Source organism: Pollachius pollachius, assembly GCF_949987615.1.
Source record: "Pollachius pollachius genome assembly, chromosome: 15".
NCBI lineage: Eukaryota > Metazoa > Chordata > Actinopteri > Gadiformes > Gadidae > Pollachius > Pollachius pollachius.
In genome coordinates, this window is record NC_136948.1 from 20,183,236 (window position 1) to 20,205,671 (window position 22,436).

The 22,436-nt window shown below is 46.0% G+C and overlaps 1 protein-coding gene across 1 annotated transcript in view; it reads right to left on the reverse strand.

The window, feature by feature from the left end:
• Positions 1-20,333, reverse strand: part of sash1b (SAM and SH3 domain containing 1b) — a gene marked incomplete at its 5' end in the record, with an annotated part of 74,383 nt that extends 54,050 nt beyond the window's left edge. Inside the window, 1 exon segment of the mRNA XM_079752883.1 lies at positions 19,839-20,333. Coding sequence (XP_079609009.1) covers positions 19,839-20,333 — 495 coding nt within the window.
• Between the last annotated feature and the right edge of the window lie 2,103 nt (positions 20,334-22,436).

Here is a 22,436-nt window from a genome sequence, read left to right on the forward strand (position 1 = left end):
GAACAGACGTGATTGTCAAACCAAACACCCAACCAAGCTCTAATCTAAGTGTATATAAAAGGTTTTGGGAACAGCTGTGGCTGAATTGGCTCTGCTTTTTGGAGAGGGTGAGTGTAGGTGTGTGTGTGTGTGTGTGTGTGTGTGTGTGTGTGTGTGTGTGTGTGTGTGTGTGTTTGTGTGTGTGTGTGTGTGTGTTGTGGAGAGCTGTCTGTTGGGAAATGTCGACATTTGGTAAACAGTTTTCTGTTTGGCTGGCATGACTGAACTTCACATATAAAGTCCCTCTGCACGGCATATTCACATTTCAAGACACTTCTATCTCGGGAGGCAATGTGGGTTATCTGCTGTGTCAGCAGATAACAAGGAAACGGTAAATTAACTACAAAGGGTTTTGGGCTAAGTCTATTATTATCGTATTTTTACAAAGTCATTTGTCTTTACATGCCAATACAACCACTGCCTATGAACATTGGCCTAGCCTAGCTTTTGCATATGGATAATGGCATCAGCCAAGAAACTGCGTTGCGCTACTTTTACCTATTGGGCAAGGTTTCCGCCCAATAGAAAGGTATTGTTACAATAATAAATAATAATAATATATTAATAATAATAATAAGGCAAGTCACTGGCACATTCCTTAATTATTCGAGTGGATGCTATTGAATAGATGCCTCCGTTTCTTTACACAGTTCATATGTTTATGTGTTTATAGCATTGTGTAAACCCTATAGAGAAAAAAGACTTTGAATAAAGCCAGTACCATTCCATCATTAACTACAGATCTGTCAATCACGACAAACTCAAAATCCCAAATAAAACACAGAGAATGTGATTCACCGCCAGCATCTCCACAGGTTTCAGAGCCACAAAACTCACTTCAAAGGACATGATCCTGTCGAGACACATATACATTATCTACAGTTGATCTATGTGTTTGTTCCACTCAAATATTACATCAGATATGGGCTTAGCTCAGGAGGTAGAGCAGGTTGACTTGTAACCAGAAGGTTGCTAGTTCAAACCCCAGCTCCTCCTAGCTGAGTGTTGATGTGTCCCTGAGCAAAACCCCAGCTGCTCCTGATGGGCTGGCTGTCGACTTGCATTGACTCCGCTGTCGGTGTGTAAGTCAATTTGGATAGAAGCGTCTGTTAAATGTAATGCACTGCATCCGTGCTATAGGGTTGCAGGTCATGTATTAAGCTGGGCATGGTAGTGGTGTCTGTGAATGCACTGAGTCAGATAGATCTAGGATGTAGAGGCCATAAGCTGCAGAAGTAAACCCTCGACCTACATTTTTGTATAAGATACGGAAGCAGTCATATGCTGGATTTAATAGGGATGTGCTGGTCATGAAGATACGCTAGAGTATCGCAGTAGCCATGACTGAAAGAGAATCCCTCGAGCTCATTACATATAATGCTGTGGATGGGTTTACCTTTCGCTTTCCCATTCAATGTATACGAACGGAAACACATTTAAATTTACATTAAGGGCAGTTAGCAGAAGTTTTTATCGAAACAAAGTGACATACAATAAGTACATTTGTCAGAAGAATAAGAAACAATAATATATCGCTGTTGGTACAGTAATGATGTTCATTGAACCAAGAGCCAAGCACCTGCAATTATAGGTAAACCCATTCCCTGTATACAACAGACAGCTAGGATAAGACGATGCTAATTATTATTATTTTTTTATTAAGTGCCAGGACGGACAACATAAAATAAGTGCATAAGAGGGGTGTATATAGGCAAGTAAGGGAGGAGAAGGGGCAGTGGGGGGTAATGGGGGAGGCTATGCAGACAGAGTCCTGGTGAACTCTGAACAGGTGAGTCTTGAGTCTCTTGCTGAAGCTACCGAGCGACTTTGCGTTCCTGACGTCGGCAGGGAGCTCGTTCCCCCACTGTGGTGCCAAAACAGAGATGAGTTGTGACTTTGTTGTCAGCCTTTGCTTGCTCATTGATGGCCCATTGACTATAACTCACATTAACGTGTGCTAGGCGTAACTATGGCGACGCAGACATCTTAGATTTAAATCAAACTTGCAGAGGATCAATGCTGTACTGTTCCTGTTGCCGTTTGAGGAACTTGCAAGTTGCAATGTAACAACAGTCACAACAGAATCACTGCCTCTCTCTTTCCCTTATTTTTGTATTTCAAGCTTCCTATTCTCAGTTATCTTTATGTGTTAAAGGGGTAGTTCAGAATTTTGGACATAGGGCCTGATTCCCAAGTTAGCCTTGGTGTTCTTTATCATTGGAGACAGTTTTCAACACATTTCATTCAGTCCTTCTAGTTGCAGAGTTTGCTCGTGCTAGGCTAGCGCACGGCAACGGGCAATGCTAGACTGCTAATAAAACAGTCTTACCCACTCCACAGTACACCTGAGGTCAATCAATTATAACGCCAGACGATAACATGTAAATGTCTGTGTTGATAGAATAATGTTAGAAATAAAACTAACCTTGCATCGCATTAATCGCATCGCATTAACCTAGTTATCAGTCCGCCGCTGCCGTAGCCTAATACCAGGAATATAACACTGCTGCTGAGACACAGCAAGTCCCTCAAAATGCAATGCAATGCAAGGTTGGTTTTATTTCTAACATTATTCTATTCTATGCTCTCTCCCGCCAACCAGAGTGCACTATCACCGGCCGGATATCACGAACACCTAACAATGCTAGCTCCCCTTATCCAAGCAGGAGGGATGGAGAGGCGCCTCAAGTTCTGAGCCCGAAACCCCAAAGTACACCTGTGGATGAGGAACTAGAGCTCAATGAACGCCTGGACTCCCTGCTGGACCGTCACCGGCAAAGCCCACACCCCCTCCCTCTCTCCTCACCATCGAAAACAGTACGCCATTACACGGGACCTTACGACCCACTCCCTAACCACCCGCCTGGTTCCATTGTTCCCTTCTTCACCCAAGACAGCAGGGAGAACTATCGGGAGATGCGACTGAGCCTGGACTACCTGTTAGGAGAACCGCAGGCATATCACAGTGAACAACAGAAGTGGCTCACACTCCATCTCCACTGCAAGCTACCGAAAGCTAAGAGGTTGTGCTTCTCCCATGCCCAGTCCCCCACCCCCTACACTGACAGCATCGCGGAACTGGATCGCCGCTGGGGATGTCCATGGGACCACATCCTCGACGAGGTTGAAGCCCTCGGGGAGTTGCCAGATATCAGAAGCGATGCAGCTCTCGATGACTACACCCTCCGCATCCGTTCCCTGGTTACGATGCTGAAACTACAGGGACCGACTGGAACCAGAGAGCTGAACACAGGCTCCACGGTAGAGCGCTTCATAAGGAAGCTACCCAGACACAGAGAGGAGAGATTCCAGCGGCGTCACGACCAGCTGTATCCCGACCAGCCGGCGGCCAGCCTAGAGGAGCTGTCCGAGTTCCTAAGAGGGGAGGTGAAGCACATCCGCCTCCCAAAGAAAGCTGAGTCGAAGTGTGGCAGCCATGAACGGTCCGATCGAGCCTCCCGGAGGAGGGAAGGATCCGTTAGGGTGATGACGACCATCTCAGAAGAGAAGGCTGCCCCCCATGGTGAACGGGGCGGCCCTAAGAATGGTGAGAAGAAGAAGGGCGATAAGAGACCTCCACCGCCTTGCCCATATTGCACGGAGCCCCACTGGCTCGAACGCTGTCCTGAGTTCGAGAAGAAGAACACCGAAGAGAGGAAGCAGTGGATCAAGGACAACAAACGGTGTTGGAGGTGCGCCCGCGAGCACATGGTTAAGCAATGCACCCTAAAGAGGCCCTGTCGCATTAAGGAGTGCGGCAGGACGCACCTCACAGTCCTCCATGATCTCAATGACAGAAGGGATAAACCAGAGACCAGGGAGACCCCCCAGGATCAATCCGCTGAGACAGAGGAGGGTCGCACCTACTACGTAGGCCCAGTGCGTGGTTACAACTCCCGGGTGCTACTCAAGATGGTGCCGGTCGTCCTACGCCATGATGGTAAAGAGATGTCGACCTACGCAATCATTGACGACGGCGCAGAATGCACCCTCCTGCTGAAGGAAGCAGCCAACGCCCTGGGACTCAAGGGTCGACCCCACCAAATTAACATCCTCACCATCAGGCCAGAGCCCACCAAGGTCGCAGGTGAGATAGTGTCCCTGGAGATCATGGCGCGGGGACGACCAGGAGAGGTGCATCCTCTGTGTGACGTGTTCACGGCAGCCGATTTGAGCCTTTCTAAGTACGGATACCCGATAAAGGCCCTCAAGGCTAAGTACCCCCATCTGTCTGAGTTGGAGCTTGACCAAGAAGAGGAAGTGGTGCCGACCATCCTGCTTGGGTCGGACCACGCCAGGCTCACCCTCCCAAGACGCATCCTGCCGGGCCCGAGAGGCTGTCCCGTTGCCCTAGATACTCCACTGGGCTGGACCCTCCAAGGCCCCATCAACCTGAAGAGTACTAAGCCCAGCCAGACCAGAACCCACTACCTCGGAGCCGAGGCCGAGGATGGGATACTTATGGAGAACGTCCGTAAGCTATGGCAACTGGACGTCACCCCATTTCAGACCGGGAAACAGCACATGCGCTCTAAGGAAGATCAAATGGCCATGGCACTTCTAAAGGAGAAGACCCGCAGAGTGGAGACGCGTGGTGTCCTGCGTTATGCCACACCACTACTGCGAAAGGAACCTATGCCAACCTTCCGCGTGTCACGTGAAGTAGCCATGCCCTGCCTGCGAAGCACGGAGAAGAGACTGGGTAGGGACCCGGAGACTGCAGCTGCTTACGCTGAAGAGATGACAAAGCTAGTCGAGTCAGGGCTTGTCCGGAAATTGGAACCCGCGGAGGAGGAAGCTAGCGCCGAGTCATGGTACCTCCCACACCATAATGTGAAGCACAATGGAAAGAATCGGGTCGTATTCAACTGCAGCTTCCAAGTCCGCGAGCAGAACCTGAACAAGCACCTTCTTCCAGGCCCGACTCTGACCCCCTCCTTACTCAGAGTCATGGTGCGCTTTCGCCGGCAGCAGACTGCAATCAGCGGAGATATACGCCGCATGTTCCACCAGGTCCTGCTGTTGGACGAGGACAAGCCCCTTATGAGATTCGTGTGGCGTGAGAACCCCAGCGACCCCCCCCTCTACCTACCAGTGGGAGGTGCTCCCGTTTGGCACCACCTGCAGCCCGTGCTGCGCAACCTACGCCATGCAGGCCCATGTGATGGAAGGAACCGTACCCGAGGGGGTAGCTGATGTAGTCCTGCACAGTTTCTATGTGGATAACTGCCTCTACAGCACTGAGACGCCGGAGGAGGCACGTCGCTTGGTTCGCGACCTGCGTTCCCACCTGGCTACTGCTGGCTTCGACGTCCACCAGTGGGCAAGCAATGACCCTGAGGTCTTGAGGGACCTCCCAGCCAAGGCAAAGTCCGACAGCAGCGAAACCTGGGTCACTCAGTCGAGTGATGACGCGCATGAAATGACGCTGGGCCTCCTCTGGAGTTTCAAAACGGACAGACTGTGCTACCGGTATAAGGAGATAGAGCCCCGCAAATACGTCACAATGCGGGCGATCTACCGGACACTAGCCAGACAGTACGACCCCCTGGGATATATCAATCCATGCACAACCCGCGCCAAGGTGCTCGTAAGGGAGTTGTGGACCGAAAAGAGGGAATGGGACGACCCCCTCCCGGAGTCACTCGAGACTAGGTGGTCCGAGTGGGAAGAGGAGCTCCCCACTCTCCAAGAGATCGATCTCCCCAGGAGCTACTTCCCTCCTGGTGTGAGTTGGACACACAGCCGAGTCTCACTACATGTCTTCTGCGATGCATCCGAGCTGGCCTACGGTGCAGTGGCATACCTGTGTGCCGTAGAGCCCGACGGCACTATCCATGTGTCCTATGCCCTCGCTAGAAGCAGAGTCGCACCGAAGAAGCTACAGTCGATACCCCGTCTTGAGCTCTGCGCCGCAGTCATTGGAGCCCAGATGGGCCAACTGCTACAGGAGGAGCTACGGCTGGAGCAACACGATGTGTCGATGTGGTCTGACTCGACCACAGTCCTACAGTGGATCCAATCGACCTCATGCAAGTACAAAGTCTTTGTGGGAACTCGGATCACAGAGATCCAGGACCTTGTTGGGCCTGCCCGCTGGCGGTATGTGGCGACGGATGTCAACCCAGCTGACATTATCACCAGGGGCGCGACCCTTAAGCAGCTGGCTCTTCCCAATCTCTACCACCAGGGACCCGAGTATCTCACCACGCCCGAGTCGCAATGGCCCTGTCCTCCTGAACCAGAGCCCCCGGAGGTGGGGGCAGAACTCAGAAAGTCCATCTTCTGTCGCCTCACGGGCCTCCAAGACCCAGCAGTTACTGACGGGCCAGTCGTTGAGGACTGCAAAACAATTGAGGAGCTCCAAGAGCAGACATTCCGCCATCAGAGTTCCCACAAGGAAGATAAGACTCCCCTTACTGCGGGTGACTACGCTGCCGCCAAGGTTATGGTGCTGCAAAGGGTGCAGCGAGAGGTCTTTCCCACAGAGATGGCATGTCTGGAGCGGAAGGTGGAGCTATCCAATGACAGCCGGTTGAGACAGCTGGCCCCTGAATTGGACGACAAAGGCATTCTACGGGTCGGAGGTCGTCTGTGAAGGGCCCAGGGTCTAACCGAGGATACTAAGCACCCCATCTTGCTGCCACAGAAACACGCAGTGACTGACCTGGTCATCCGTCAGCATGACACCAGATTGCATCACCCTGGATCGGAGAGACTCTTCGCTGAACTGAGAAGGCGGTACTGGATACTCCGTGGCCGGGAGGCGGTGCGCCGCTACCAGAGCAGGTGCACAGAGTGCCGCAAGTTAAGAGCCAGGCCAGTCATACCGATGATGTCTGACCTCCCGGCAGACCGTCTCCAGATCAACAAGGCGCCCTTCCATCATACTGGGATGGATTGCTTTGGGCCCTTCTCTGTCCGGGCCGAGGTCGGACGAACAACAGCCAAGCGATGGGGCATCATCTTTAAATGCCTAACCTCAAACGCCATCCATCTAGAGGTGTTGGCAGACCTGTCAGCAGCCAGCTTCCTCATGTCCTTTCGTCGTTTCACCGGGAGGAGAGGGCGTCCCTGTGTCCTCCTCTCCGACAATGGGACCAACTTCCACGGTGGGGAAGCTGAGCTGAAGAAGAACTACAGAGACATGACGGAGGAGGTGAAGAAAGAACTAGCCCCCCTCCAAGTCGACTTCCAGTACAACCCACCTAGCGCCCCTCATTTCGGAGGAGTGTGGGAGAGGGAGGTCAGGTCAGTGAAAGCGGCTCTCAACTTCGCCCTTGGAGGACAGGTCCCCAAAGCTGAGGTCTTCGCCACAGTGTTGGTTGAAGTGGAGGCCATCCTCAACTCTAAGCCGTTGGGATAAACGAGTAGCGACCTGGCTGACCTCGATCCCATCACGCCCAACTCTCTCCTCATGGGGCGGCCAGACACAGCTCTCCCACTCGCCGTCTATGCCTCAACTGATGACGTCATTGATCGTACCTGGAAGTACAGTCAGGCTGTAGCTGACCAGTTCTGGAGGAGGTACACTTCAGAATATCTTCCCAATATGCAAGGCCGTCGCAAGTGGCACAGAGAGCGCAGTAACTTGGAAGTTGCACTCCCGTCATGCTTGTAGATCTGGCGTTACCCAGATCGCATTGGCTCCTGGGGCGAGTAAAGACTGTCGTCAAAGGGAAAGATGGAAGGGTCCGCTCGGCGATAGTGGACACAGGCCAAAGAACCTACCATCGACCCGTGGCTCGTCTTATCGAGCTCCCCCCACACCCTGACCTGAGCCCCCCTGATTAGTTTGTGTAGCAACCTTCATTTTAATATTACTGATTTCCTTCCCGTAAATCAGGGGGCGGCTGTTCTGAAGGTTTGCATATGTTCATATTGTTGTCCCTTTGGTTGCATATAAGGGCAATTATAGTTCATACTTGCAGGGATTGAACGTTTATTTTGTTTGTTGTGTGGGGTCATGCTGTACTGGTTGATTTTATGTTAATGGGGTATTGTATTACTCATTTCTTTTGTTTGCCTTTTTGTTGTGTCAGTTTGGTCCATGCGACGGGTTTGGGCATGTTGTGTATTTGTTTGTGATGAGACCTATCTGCGCGGAGTGATTTAGTCTACCGGTGATACGGTCACTCGTGCAGTCAATTAGTCAGTCTCGCGTAGTCGGCCACTGGCAAAGGGTTTTTTGCTAGCAACCTGCGGTTGGAGGCTGCGCGGTGCGGACGTGGAGTCGAGGGCTGTAGCGGGTTGGAATATTCGTGTGTTTCGTGCTGTCGGCAGCACGGTGTATCGGCAGACGAAGGTGCGTTTGCCGTCCGTTCGCCCGCTAGTGTTTATCGCGGTGAAGAGCGCTATCCAGGAGCACGCGCTCGCGGCCCAGTCGCCAGAGGGACCCAGGAAGAGGCTGGTCTCCCTCGATCCAGACGAGGTTCGTGAGGCGGGTTCAAACCCCCCTACCAGGCAGAACCGCCGATCTTCACCCCATCTACAAGGGAGGTTTCCCCCCTCTCCAACGCCCCCCTTTGTATCCGGCAGTTTCGACTCACCCCCTTTCCCCTCCCCCACTCCACGTGTACCAACGATCCAGCGGCGCCGCACTACAAGCACAAGGACATTTGTTAGGCCCACCGAGGGGCCTCAGGTCGGACTGTCTGTGTGGATGCGGGCTGTTATTGGGTTAAAGTGAGGGTATAGCATTGGGGAGGTAGAGTGTGAGTGAGTGTGAGTGTGTATTGAAGTGTTTATATGGCAATGTGTTCAATGTGTATCTATAGGGCAGTTTATTGTCTGTATTAAATTGTTAAACGTAGTTTTGGTCTCCTTGTATTCCTCTTAGTTAAATACGTACACAGGTTTATTATATTATTTGGTTATAAATTCCTTGAGTCAGATTACATCCCTTTGGTAATTATACAGTCCTTTATAGGCTCCGGTACTTTCTTCAGTACAATATTTATGGATTTATATTACATTTATTTAAAACCAGGCACAATTGTGTGTGGATCAGAAATGTGTTTGTGAAACTTATTTTTGTTTATGGATTTATTTTACATTTATACGTACCGATATCCATTTGTGTGTGCATTGAAATGTATTTGTGAGAAGAGAGTAATTTATATATAAATCACAAAATACATTTGTGAATCCTTCTCTGTGCATTCATTATTAATGAGACTGTTCTGACCCCATATTTAACTGTATTTATTGATGCTTTTAACTGATTCTTGGGTTTGGGATAAATGCTCTATACATATATGATCATTGGTATTATCTTTACAGTTCAATTGAACCTAAAGCACAGATATTGACATTGTGCTGTACCACCAACATATAAACATGTATTTTGTGTAGCACGTACCCAGCTTCAATAAATTAAATGAAACCCAAGATAAGATGCATTATTGAAATTAAGTTTGTCTTGGAGTATTGCCTTGATCTGTGTGTGTGTGTGTGTTTGTGTGTTTGTGTGTGTGTGTGTGTGTGTGTGTGCGTGTGTGTGAGTGAGTGAGTGTTGGTGCAAAGTGTGTGTGTAAATGTGTGCTGATGCAAAGTTTTTGTGTGTTTGTGTGGGTGTGTTTGTGTGCTTAGTGCTTAGTGTGCGTGTGTCTGTGCAGAGTGGGTTGTCCTCTCCTCCACTCCCAGTAGGTCCTCACTGTGCGTCTTAGAGTGGAGAGAGAGTAGATAACACAGAAGAATCCCACAGTGCGTCCCGGAGGTAAAGAAACAGGACCAAGGTCACCGTAGCGTGGCACACAGTGAATCACCGCTGTCAAGTGACCCCCAGCTTTGAAGAGAGACGCTGAGGAGATCCGGGGCTTGTTTCAACGCCATTTTAAAGAAAGCAAGGGAGAGGTGGCAAAGGGATGGTTTTCTTTCCCAACAGTCACACAATAAACCGATGGCTCAAATCCAAGGACAATCTAAATAACTCTGAGACTGTGGTCTTCCATTAAATGTCACCAACCGTTTAAAAGAAAGTGAGGCTCTTGGCTATTTTGCGCAAGTTGATCCAGGATAAGTACTACATAAAGAGTCAAGAATATCTCCCTACACATCAAAATAATGGCATGTTTTCCCTCCCTAGTCTTACCGCGCACAAGTGTCCAATAAGAACGTCAGCCCTCGGAAATGACTTGGTTGAATGACCATGAGTTCTGAAGCGCTCTTGTATTGAACTGAAACCCTTTTGCTCAATTCAATGGCCTTTCAATAGAGCGGGATTTTCCTCCCCTGCAAAAGGGGCCCTTCTACCCCTTCCTCACATTGATTGAAGATTTGGAGAAGAGGAAGAGAATAAGTGTTCCACAGAGAACTGGGATGTGTTCCAAAAGAAGGAACAGAAAGAGAGACACTATCAAATAAATATCAAACTCTCCTCGCCTGTTTGTCCCTCTTTCTACCCCTATCTCTTCTACGTTATTTGAAATATATATTATTAGAAATTATTTTTTGGCACTTTTTATTGATATTACTGTATGTGTTGCTTGTATTCGCGACTTGTGTCTTGTTTTATGTGTCTTTGATTACTGAGAAAAGCAGCATATCAATAAAAAACATTATTAGGGGTCCGAGCAGCAAAGCGGCTTTGCTGCTTTTTGTTTCCCCTCAAATTCTGTAAAAGTCAAACTGCAGCCTATACCGTAAGTCGAAAACTGGAAAATTTTCAGGTATGGTTACCAATAACCCCCTCTACCCATCAACCCAAATTTGTGGTACTGCACCCAAAGGTGGAACTATTGTAAAAAATCATGAATTAGGCTTATTTCTCCTCACCAGATTGACCTGGACTCAAAATTCTTTCAGAATATTAATCTTTAGAATCAGACGCATTTATAAAACCCTGAAAATGTATACTTTTCCCACAATTTCATATTAAAGCTAAACATGATAAAAAGATTCACAGGCTACAAAAATAATCAATCAATCATCTTTAGACCAAGCCTCACAAAAATCATCTAACAGAATTTGTTTTACTTAGTTCCATTTGAGAAATATTGGCCAATAAAGTTGGGAGCAGTTAGCCCATTTTTCTTATACAACCATTTTATTATTGTATAAAAAAAACACACAACTATTATCAGGTGGATACCAATACCCCCCACTACCAATAAACCCAAATTGTGGTAGTGCACCCAAAGGTGGCGCTATTTTAAAAAAATATGAACTAGCCTTACTTCTCCTTATGAGATTGACCTGGACTCAAAATTCTTTCATCATATTAAACTCTAAAATCAGATGCATCTTTTTCATCCTGGTCTTCTGCTCTAAAAATGTTTACTTTTCCCACAATTTCATAGAAAAGCCAAACATCCACAGTCAAAACCTATTTTGCCTATATGACCATTTTGTTATTGTATAACTACCATACGGCTATCATTAGGTTGATACCATTAACAGTACAAATTTTCAGATCTGTACTATTTTAAGAAAGCCCTTAACTCCCTTGTGAAATGTGTGCTTGGAGTTTTCTTGATGTTGTGTGCTTAACAATCAACATTTTCACGATGTGAATGAGACTTCATGCAGGTCAGGAATGTCTGTGGCTCAACGGGTTAATTCCGTGTACTGGTGATCCTTAGTTTGAGAGTTCGAATCCTGATTAGAGCATTATGAACAAGCTGAACATGACATTCTGTCATATCCACTCATTTAAGAAACACAACATTGAACAGCACCTGAAATTCATCAGGCAATCAACATTCCGGCTCATTAGTTTCCAAGAATTGGACTGCCAAGACACAGTATGGCATTAAGGGGAACTTCTTCGTTAACCAATTTTCCTTCATAATTAACTCTGTCATATTTATATTTCTTCCGTTAGTGATCTAGACTACAAATGTTTAATTTCCCCAGAATTTCAAAGATTTTTCAGGTATGTGCTTTGAAGAAAGCCATTAATTCACTTGAGAAATGTGTGCTTGGAGGTTTCTGGATGTTGTGTGCTTATCAATAGACATTTTGACCATGTGAATGAGGCTGCAGTTCAGGTTTATAAGTTGAACATCTTTCCTTAAATATGACAATTATATGCTATATTTATATATCTTCCATTAGTGTGTTCTTGACTTCTAATTTTGCTCGGACCCCGTTAATCACCGCTTGCGGTTATATTTATTATTAAAATAGCCTTGTTCTTTTTCAATGCTTTTCGCCGCTGGTATTGAGTCCTTCAGCAGGTGTTTCTATTCAAAGCATTTTAAGTGAGTTTATAGATTAGAGTCATTAGAGAGGCTGTTAGCTGCTCAAGGCAGCTAACAGCAGATTGGGAACATTGGGGTTCTAACCCAGAACAGTGTTGTTCTAACCTGGAACAGTGGGGTTCTAACCCAGGTCATTGTTACTGGGGGTCAAACGCCCATAAACACTAGAATATTGTGTTCTTAAATCACAGCTTTTTGTTGACATTAAGCCGTGTAAGCCTCCCATGACGACTCCATGTGATCTTCTGCTGATGCAGCTTTTTTTGAGGGAGGGGTGAGGGTGGTTACCATGGTGACAGAGGAACATCTCATGGTAACTGCAATCAAGCTTTAAAATGAGACAACAGTGTGTATGTGGGTGTGTGGGTGCGCATGTGTGTGTGTGGGGGGGGAGGCATGGTACATGCAAATAACATTAACACCACGCCGTGGAGTCACTTGACCCTTGAATCCTTGTCATTACCCATGCAACAGAATATAGGTCAACGATTATGTCGTGCTTAACGTATGGCTTTACATTATACATCGCACGCTACTCATCCATGCGAGAAACATCTCCATACAGCCATGCAGAATGGAGGTGGTGGTGGTGGAGTTCAGAGCAGAGCTCAGAAACTTCCAGAGTCGCATACGCCACGGCAGTTGGGCTTTGAATCGTTTGATTGCTTGTAGTGGAAAGGAGGATTATGGATGTCATTGTTTCCAGGGGTTAGGCTTTAAGAAGGAGAACCTCCTCACCCCCTAGGACTGAGGTAGTCATTCTATATAATCTTTTATGGTCTTCCATGTTGTATCATATGACCATGAAATAAAGATGTGGGGATATAGCCATCCCCCCTTTTGTAGCCTAGAAGAATTACAATTAGCAGTTGTTTTCGGAAAAAGAAAATCGAAATATAAAGTTTGAAACATCACAAAGTACTAGACTCTGATTCCATACACATACACACATACACATCAATAATGACAATCAATACAACTCAGTTCACAAATGTATGGTTTACATTTTCTATTCCGAAGTGTACGCCGATTAGTGATGCACGGTATACCGATACTAGAAAGGTATCACGATACCCTCACGCAACAAACAATACGATACGCTAATTATTTAGTATCGATACTTTTATAAAAAAATGAATAATTTAATTTTAAAAAATGAGAAAATATGAAAGAAAAAAAGACTTTGAACGAAAGGACTTGCACATACACAAGCAGCATCAACTCTCATATACTCCTTGCACGCAGAGGCTAGTTAGTGGGCATGCCCCTCTGCTCGCACTTAGCCACAGCAACAGCAGGCAGTTCACTGAACGAGTGAGAGTGAGGCCCTGTCCACACTAACCATTTACATTTACATTTAGGGCATTTAGCAGACGCTTTTATCCAAAGCGACTTACAATAAGTGCATTTGTTACAATAAGTACATTTGTCATAAGAAGTGAAACAATATATCGCTGTCGGTACAGTAAAGATGTTCATAGAACCAAGTGCAAGTATTACAATCGGTAGGCTAACCCATTCCCTGTGTAAAGCAATGATAGCATCTACTGTAGATGCTACACAATTAAGTACCTTGAATAAGTGCAATGTACAAGTGCCAGGACGTACAACATTCAATGGTGGCTGTGCATTGGTTTCTATGCAGAGTCGAGATGAACTCTGAACAGGTGAGTTTTGAGTCTTTTGCGGAAGCTGGTGAGCGACTCTGCGGTCCTGACATCGGTAGGGAGCTCGTTCCACCACTGAGGTCCCAAAACAGAGAAACGTTGTGACTTCGCTGATCTGACCTTTGCTTACTTATCAGCTGGAGGTTGGACACCCAACACTATCCTGCCCCTCAGCGAGCAGATATGTCAAAATAAATAAAACAATATCTGAGGAAATGTGCCCGCTAGGATTGTGAAACATGGCTCCGTCCTGCTCAACGTCAGAGGAGGACACGACAAACGACAGAATCAGCGGCAAATTAAAGTTTCTCAAACCAGCCCTACTGCTCATTAAGGCGCCTCCATGAAGACTGCTCACCCATCAACTGTTTATTGACGCAGGACTTTCTCATCAACTGTTTAACCCTCAATCACATAAACACAGATACAGATACACACAAAAACACATATGACCACTCACAAACAAGCATGCGCACACACACGGGTCCTTTTGTCTAGTGAAACACGCCGCTGGTCGTACGTTTGCTGGTGTTTGGCAAACAAAACAAAAAAAGCTGTGCATTCAACCGCCCGTTTTATGTCACAAAAGGCGAGAGACAGCTGTCAGCTGCCGAGGAGCGCCAGTGTTTGCCAGGCACCCCACCCCCGCCTCCCTCACCCACCAGCAGCCCCCCTATTCAGGCACCAGCGATGTCTTTGAGCCGCGGCATTGAAAGAAGAAGTCCTGCTGCTTCTGCTTGTCCTGGCAGCAGAGCGATCCCAACACGTGGCCCTGGTTGTTCGTCTTGTTCGCCGGCCGCCTCGTTACAACCAGGAGCCTCCAGAGATCCCAGTGCCCTGTAGAGCATGGTGAATACCTCTGTCGTCCGGGGCAACCACTTCAACCCTATGGTTAACGACTACTGTTGATCTCTAAGCATTCCCTCGACAGATGTAAAAGCAAAGTACCAGTGGTAACTTTAGAAGGTGTATTGGCGGGAAGATGCTGCCGTGGCCGTGCGAAGGGCAAGATGGTGTAGGGGCTAGGGTCACTGCCAGAAGGGGCCGTTGTGATCATGCGATAGGCATGGGGCCGGAATGACGTACCCCTCACATCACAAGAAAACAAACTACTGTATTTCATCTAAACAAAACGTATCTCTGTCATCCTAAAAAGATGATTGTGCAGCTAAGTATGGCGTGAGTCTTAGGCAGAGGAAACACTGGGCAAGAACACTGGGCTTCAGTTATAAGAATCGCCTATCACCTGTGTTTGATTGTCAACTTTTGAACGGCAGTGGTGTACTCTTCTCTGTGTCTAAAACCCCTTGATACTGAATCCATTCCCCTCTCATATCCTGAAACACGCTCATCCATTCCAGCCAGTGGTTAGCTCAGTTTCCCCGACTTTATTCCCGCTCTCATGCTATTAATCGTATTTCCCTCTCTGCTTCCAAATCTCTAATAGACTCTAATAGGCGTGCTGCCAACCCGCGGCAGCAGGCCGTGTGTGTGTGTGTGTGTGGGGGGGGGGGGGGGAGGGGGAGCCATGGATCACGCAGGCAGAGAGCCATCTTATAATTACAGATCTATAATTCATCGATCGTGCTAGACCGCTGGCACGATTGGCCGCTGAACCTCTGGCATTCCAGGGGGGGGGGGGGGGGGGGGCGCAGGTAGAATCAGCTGATATAATAAAGTTCACTGCCCATAGCTACACTGCTGATCCATAGGGCTGGCTGCGAATGCGAAGGGGAAATGTCACTGTCAATTTTTTCATTCGTCATCGATATGTAGGTCACCTAACATCATGAACATAAGGGACATAAAACATATTCTATAATATTTCTTAATCCACATTGTGATAATGTATCCCTCTAAAATCGTAATATCCTCAGAATTGGTGTCATTACGATGGAAAGGGAAAGATATATAATAATGTTGAACAATCATTTAATCGCCAGAACTGACACGTTTCAAATGGGTTTTGGCACAGGAATGACTTCAAATGACTTACTAGAAAGTATCACACCTTCCCCGAGACGGCCGCTTCTTTCAAGAGTGAAACCTATATTTGTCCGTGTAATGTTTTCTTCTACAATCGCTGAGGACAGGTAGGCAGTTATACTGCGGGACCACCTGTCACACAGCGCAGAAAAGACCACCCAGATTGAGGTGACATCTCTCTGCAAGGTTCTCCATTCTTTACGTTGGAGAAATCTTCTGAACACAACGCAGACGTCAACAGACGCCCAAAGCTACATCCTGTCGCTCTGAAGTACCCAGAGGTCTGGGAAATGCCCTACTTTTGCACTGCCCTTTCAACTGAGCGTTGTTGAAGCTACGCTAACGCCTCGTGTTAGCATAGTATTTCATTCACTCGTGAATGAAATACTGAACTGGTTCGAACCCAGCAGGTACTTGGTACAATGGTTTGTGTATTGTATGACAACAACACTTTTGATTATTCAAAAACTAAAAGCTTTGGCTAATTCCTGAAGAAGGGTTGGGTCACTGCCAGAGGGGGAGGGGGGGGAGAGGGTTGAAAAGCTACTGAGGCCACATGAGGATAGACAACAACACAGTTACATTTAGCCTACATATTTGATTAGAACCATGTTTTATGTTTAATTTATGACTGTGCTTATATCATCACTTAATTCAATTTCAATCTTTTTCTATTCGGTTTTGGCTTATTTATTTTGTAAATAAGCCTTATTTTACCTCGCTGGTGTGATTATTTTCCTGTTCCCTGTGATCAAGTGCTTTGTTCCTTGTTGTTGTCCATAAAAAATGTTATGTACGAACAGAAAGGTTCATAATAATAACCAAACATTGTTATTATGAATAATTAAACTGTCGTGGCAACAGCCATTCTCTGTGACTGTTTAACCGCGTTTAACTTCTAAACACCATGTCTACATGTCCCACACTTTACTAAAATCCCTAAATCTGAAATGGAAAACTTTCTCTCAGAGCATAGAGACTGAGACTGAACTGAATGGAGAGCAGGAACCTTTTTAACCAGACAGATTTATCTGCGTTTGTCTGTATTGGTCCATGTCTATTACACGTCACAGCACATTCCTGCACTTACTACTTTGTAGAGTCTGAATCTTTAATGAACGCTCATGGAACAGTTATCTCGGTCAGGTCTACAGAGCGCATGGAGCCAAACCCTATTCTGATATAAGAACTCTCTAATATAGAGCAATTCAGGAAAGGCAGATTTTGGATAAATATCTGGAAAGGTCGTAGCTTAAGCGAACATCTCCTCCTCTTGGAGGAGAGGGACCGTGGGATAAACACAGGGTTTAGGGGCCTCTGGTAAGGCCACTTGGTGATGTGTTTTGACACAGGGGTCGGCTCAAATCAAACTTTTCTTTGGGAGACCGTAGGGCCGTTCAGACAGCGGAGGCATGAATCACCATTTCATTGGAGCACATTCATTGTTTATGTGCAATGTTGATTTAAGTCACATCCGAGCCAAGATACGCGAGGGAATTTGGACTAGTGTTTGAACGTGGAATGCTTCTTAGTTTTCTTAAGGGTAAGATTTCATAAGGGCTAGGTTGCTAAAAGGGTTGGGTAGGGGTAGGTTGCTTAAAGAGGTAGGTTACTTAAAGTAACCAACCTAGAGTTTTTTATAAGGAGTAGACTGGTAAAATAGATTATTAAAGTCAACAGTCAAAATGTGGGAAGGGCGCGGTTTTTATATAATTCAGAGAGAACAAACTGCCTACTAGTGTTGACTTTCAGATATAATCCCAACTGTTTTCTGAGAGGAATTGCGCCCTCCGCCAGCTCAGTCTTTTAATGAGGTCACAAATAATAATTATTTGTTATTTATATATAACTAAAACAATATAATTTGTGATAACAGTTATTTTGATTATTTCTATTTTTGCAATAGATGCTTAGCATCACATAGTCAAAGCGTTGCTGCCTCAATCTAGTAGTCTACTTTATAGCAACTTCTGATGCTAAGCCAAATAGGCCTTGATCCAACGTGCAATGCATTATGGATGGGCTAAACAAGTTTAATGGATGCCGGGATGGAATGAATGCCTTCTCTTTATATAAAATAATTACTGTGTATTAAGGTACAGTCTTTGCAGACCACCCAGCGTTAACCCCTTGACTACTTCAGGGACTGAAGGGGACCCCCCCCCCCCCGCCTGTCATCTTGTCAGCCCCCCCCCCCCCCCCCCCCCCAGAGAGGGAACATCTGTCATCAGAACATGTTGCCTGTTCCATAAGATGACCCTTTGTTACCGTGGAGATGCCATCAGAGACCCCAGATTGAATCAGTTTGCGGCGTTGACGGGGATTTAAACCACAACTATATTGAAAGGTTCCTGTTGTTGTGCGCGAAGCATCTCCCTGGATCCCCGCACAATGGAGATATAAATACAGAACATCCTTTCTTTTTAGAGAGAGAGAGAGAGAGAGAGAGAGAGAGAGAGAGAGAGAGAGACGGACTCTACACAGTTCAATAAGACAACGTGTTAAAGTCCCTGAGCGCTACAGAGCCTTTCCTCTTTGCCGTCAGAACAGCTGCATACTTTCAATAATACATACTCTCTGGCTGGCAATTCAACACAATCCCAGCCATCCTAAAACCAACTCAAAACACTTTCACCTCTTGCTTCCTGTATTCTAAAGAGACCGTCAGCTTGGGTTTTCCAAGATACCAATGACAAATTACCCGATTAGTATCGAGATTGTTAGAAATTTATCAATGGATAAATATGGCTTCAATGTAAGTATGTCACTTGCATAGCAATATGTCACTTATAAAGCAATATGTCACATATACAGCAGAATTGTTTGTGTGTGTGTGTGTGTGTGTGTGTGTGTGTGTGTGTGTTTCACATTTCTGACCAAACAGAAGATCCACAAGATAAAAAATAAATCACAAAGAAATATGAGACTACGCGTATAATATGTAGAGTCTCAGTGGAAATGATGCACATTATCAAACATACTTACTAAGACATAGACGATGGATGATAACCTTAGCTGTTCATCAGTGGCCCCAAGCATTCAATGGAAATACCGGAAATGCCGGAAATGTTTATGGGGCTGGTTGTGGATTTAAAGCTAATTTTAAATCAATATCTGCCTGTGAATTAGGCAGCTCTCCGGTAGAAGACTCTATCAAAGAGATGGACAGTTATTCAGTGAGAACATCCTGTTTCAAATTGAATGGCATGGCCTTTGACGGCCTTAATTCTAATCTAGTTAAAAGTCGTTACCTATTTGAAAATCCCCTTGACTTCCTCTAAAACTAACAATGTTTTATGATTGGATTTGGTTTCCGACTTCAATATTGACACTCGGATGTGCTCAGATCCTGCTGATCACTGGGACTCAGATCTGTAGTTTATGATAAAATCCAGGAGTATTCAAACTTTCACAACAATCAGTATTGCCACAAGAGTGAGTTCTCCATATCAGACATCAATACGTGGCTATCCCTGGGTCCAGCCTTCAGCAGCCTAGGCCCAGAGCTGAAACCAGGCCATCCAGACAGCCCTGCCACCGCGATGGCCGGCGACAGCTCCGTCACTCAAGGATGTTCGGAGGGCGGTGGGATGGGTATTTGTAATGCCTGCGGGTGATGGCTGGTTTAGGCAGGCTTACCTTGCCTGAGTCAGACTGATGGGATGGGGCTGGGTGAGGCTGCACACCTGTTGTGTATTGAGCAATCGATGTGCACGGGTTCGACTAGCCATCACCACACGCACTCTCCATGTAGGAGATCTCCACGTAGGAGATCTCCTACATGGCAGCATGGATCAACAGCGTCATGTATCATTGTCTACAATCCTAACAATACACCGGCTTTCAACACCACCACCCTGCGTCCTTGTCTGGAGGAAATAAAAGTCACCTAAGTGAAGTGTGGCATACACATTGATACACAGATATACAGACTTTGTCTTACCTTGTGTGTATAAGGTGCTTTGCTCAAGTTGATCCCCTCTTTGGCCAGTTTATCCCTGATCAATATCTTGAGCTTCAATTTGGGATAAGTAACGAAGTCATTACAATCGGTGAACCTGGGGTTGTGGTTACCCGGGCAGGAGGCTTGGTGCCTGAAGGCCGCGGTCCCAGTGCCCTCCCTGCTGGTTCCCCACAGGTCCCTCTCCTTCTGCGGCTGACGGAGAGCAGGACGATTGGAGCCATCTGGGTTCAGCGGCTCCAGGGTGAAATAGTGTCCAGGGGACTTCCTGTGGTCTGCCTCTCTCAGCCTCGCCACGGCGCTCAGCAGCCTGTGTCTGTGGTAATCTACGCGGACACCGATGGCATCGAGGTCCGGCTCCCCAATTTGCTTGCAAACTTCCAAGTCGTCGTATCCATTATCCACAAACGCCTCCACATATTGAGACAGCTTTAGGGTCGATAGCCAGTCAAACACAAGGGTTGCTCCTTGAGTCATTGTGAGAGAGGATGGAGCCCGAGATGGCTTGTCTTAACGGGACTAAGTCGCATGAGAGATGCGCTCATAACCCCCCTCCAATCCAAAAGTAAGATCAAGTTGAAAAGAACACACAACGTATGTTGATTGTTGCCTATGGACAACCATTAAGACCAGTGCATAGCTGCGCTAAGCATCGTAGTCATCTCGACACTGAAGTTTCAGTCCCATGATAAAGTCAAGCCTCCTTCAGGTAACTATGATCACTTCCCTCCGTTTTCCCACACGTCAAATTCGTTTTCGAGCTCATGAAAAACCCCCGTCGATACCCAATTTCGAACAAGATATCACGTTAGAAGACCAAACAGGGCTTTACCGTACTTGGCGTCCTTAGACGGGATAAGACGCTTTTGTTTCATTCATAGTCCGGCAGTAACTGAAAACAATCGCGAATGCCGGGAAATAAAAAGGCCTATTAGCCTACAATTAAATCCAATGACGCAAAAACAAGTCCGGAGATAATGTCCCTAGAGCTTTTGGCTTTCCGTGTGCACTTGACTGCTTTCTTGCGGGAGAATCAAGTTTAGTTGGCCCCGTCCGCCAGCACCCCGTGTGTGATGCTGGGGAGTCAGCCACACTCCGCTCCATCTGATCTCTGCCGATACAATGTGTCTTGACTGGACACTGACGCCCTCTAATGGCTGTGATTGGTAAAGTACGCTATAATGTCTCTGACTGGACTCTGACGCCCTTCTTCTGGCTGTGATGGGTAAAGCACGCTATAATGTCTCTCACTGGACTCTCGCGCCCCTGGCTGTAATGGGTTAAATCATGTCTGACTGGACTTTGGCGTTCCCCTGCTGGCTGTGATGGGTAAATCATGTCTGACTGGACTTTGGCGCTCCCTGCTGGCTGTGATGGGTAAAGCACGCTGATTACGCTTGAACCAATGGGCCAGCAAAGAAAAACGGACGCTGACCAGACTACAACTTTGGGGTCAGAACAGTCTCATTAATAATGAATGCACAGAGAAGGATTCACAAATGTATTTTGTGATTTATATATAAATTACTCTCTTCTCACTAATACATTTCAATGTACACACAAATGGATATCGGTATGTATAAATGTAAAATAAATCCATAAACAAAAATAAGTTTCACAAACACATTTCTGATCCACACAGAAATGTGTCTTGTTTTAAATAAATGTAATATAAATCCATAAATACATCAATTAAAAAAATATTTTCAATTTTCCTCAAAATGTATTTGGATGTTGTTAAATTTATATACAAACTGTTAAACTTGAATTTACAAGAGGCTTTTCATTTGTAAACTTTGTAGACTCTCCTGACGTGGCTGGATTCAAAAATGCATTTTTTTCAACAAGGAACTATCTGTAGCCAATCACATGCCTCCCTCGTTTTCAGCCAATCACATGACTGCAGTGACTGGGATTTTAGATTGTCGGTGCCGTTTACTACTTTAACGGCACCGACAATCAAAAACCCAGTCGAAACTAGATGGAAAAAGTGTGTAGTTCAAAACGTGACGCAGCTTTGACTTCTTCGCCACCTAGAGATTTTTAAGTACGATCATTCAAAGCCCCGTTATTTCCCATAGACATTTGACCGAGGGAACCGGGAGGCTCGGACTTATTCTTCAGAGGTCGGGACTGCAGTCATGTGATTGGCTGAAAACGAGGGAGGCATCTGATTGGCTACAGAGATTTCCTTGTTGAAAAAAATGCATTTGTGAATCCAGCCACGTCAGGAGAGTCTCAAAAATCCACATATAAATACAGACCAGTTCACACACAAATGCAAACAAGTTTACAAATGAAAAGCGTCTTGTTAATTCAAGTTTAACAGTTTGTATATCAATGTAACAACATCCAAATACATTTTTTATGAGAATTGCAAATATGTTTTTTGATTAATATATTTATGGATTTATATTACATTTATTTAAAATAAGACACATTTGTGTATTGATCAGAAATGTGTTTGTGAAACTTATTTTTGTTTATGGATTTATTTTACATTTATACATACCGATATCCATTTGTGAGTGCATTGAAATGTATTTGTGAGAAGAGAGTAATTTATATATAAATCACAAA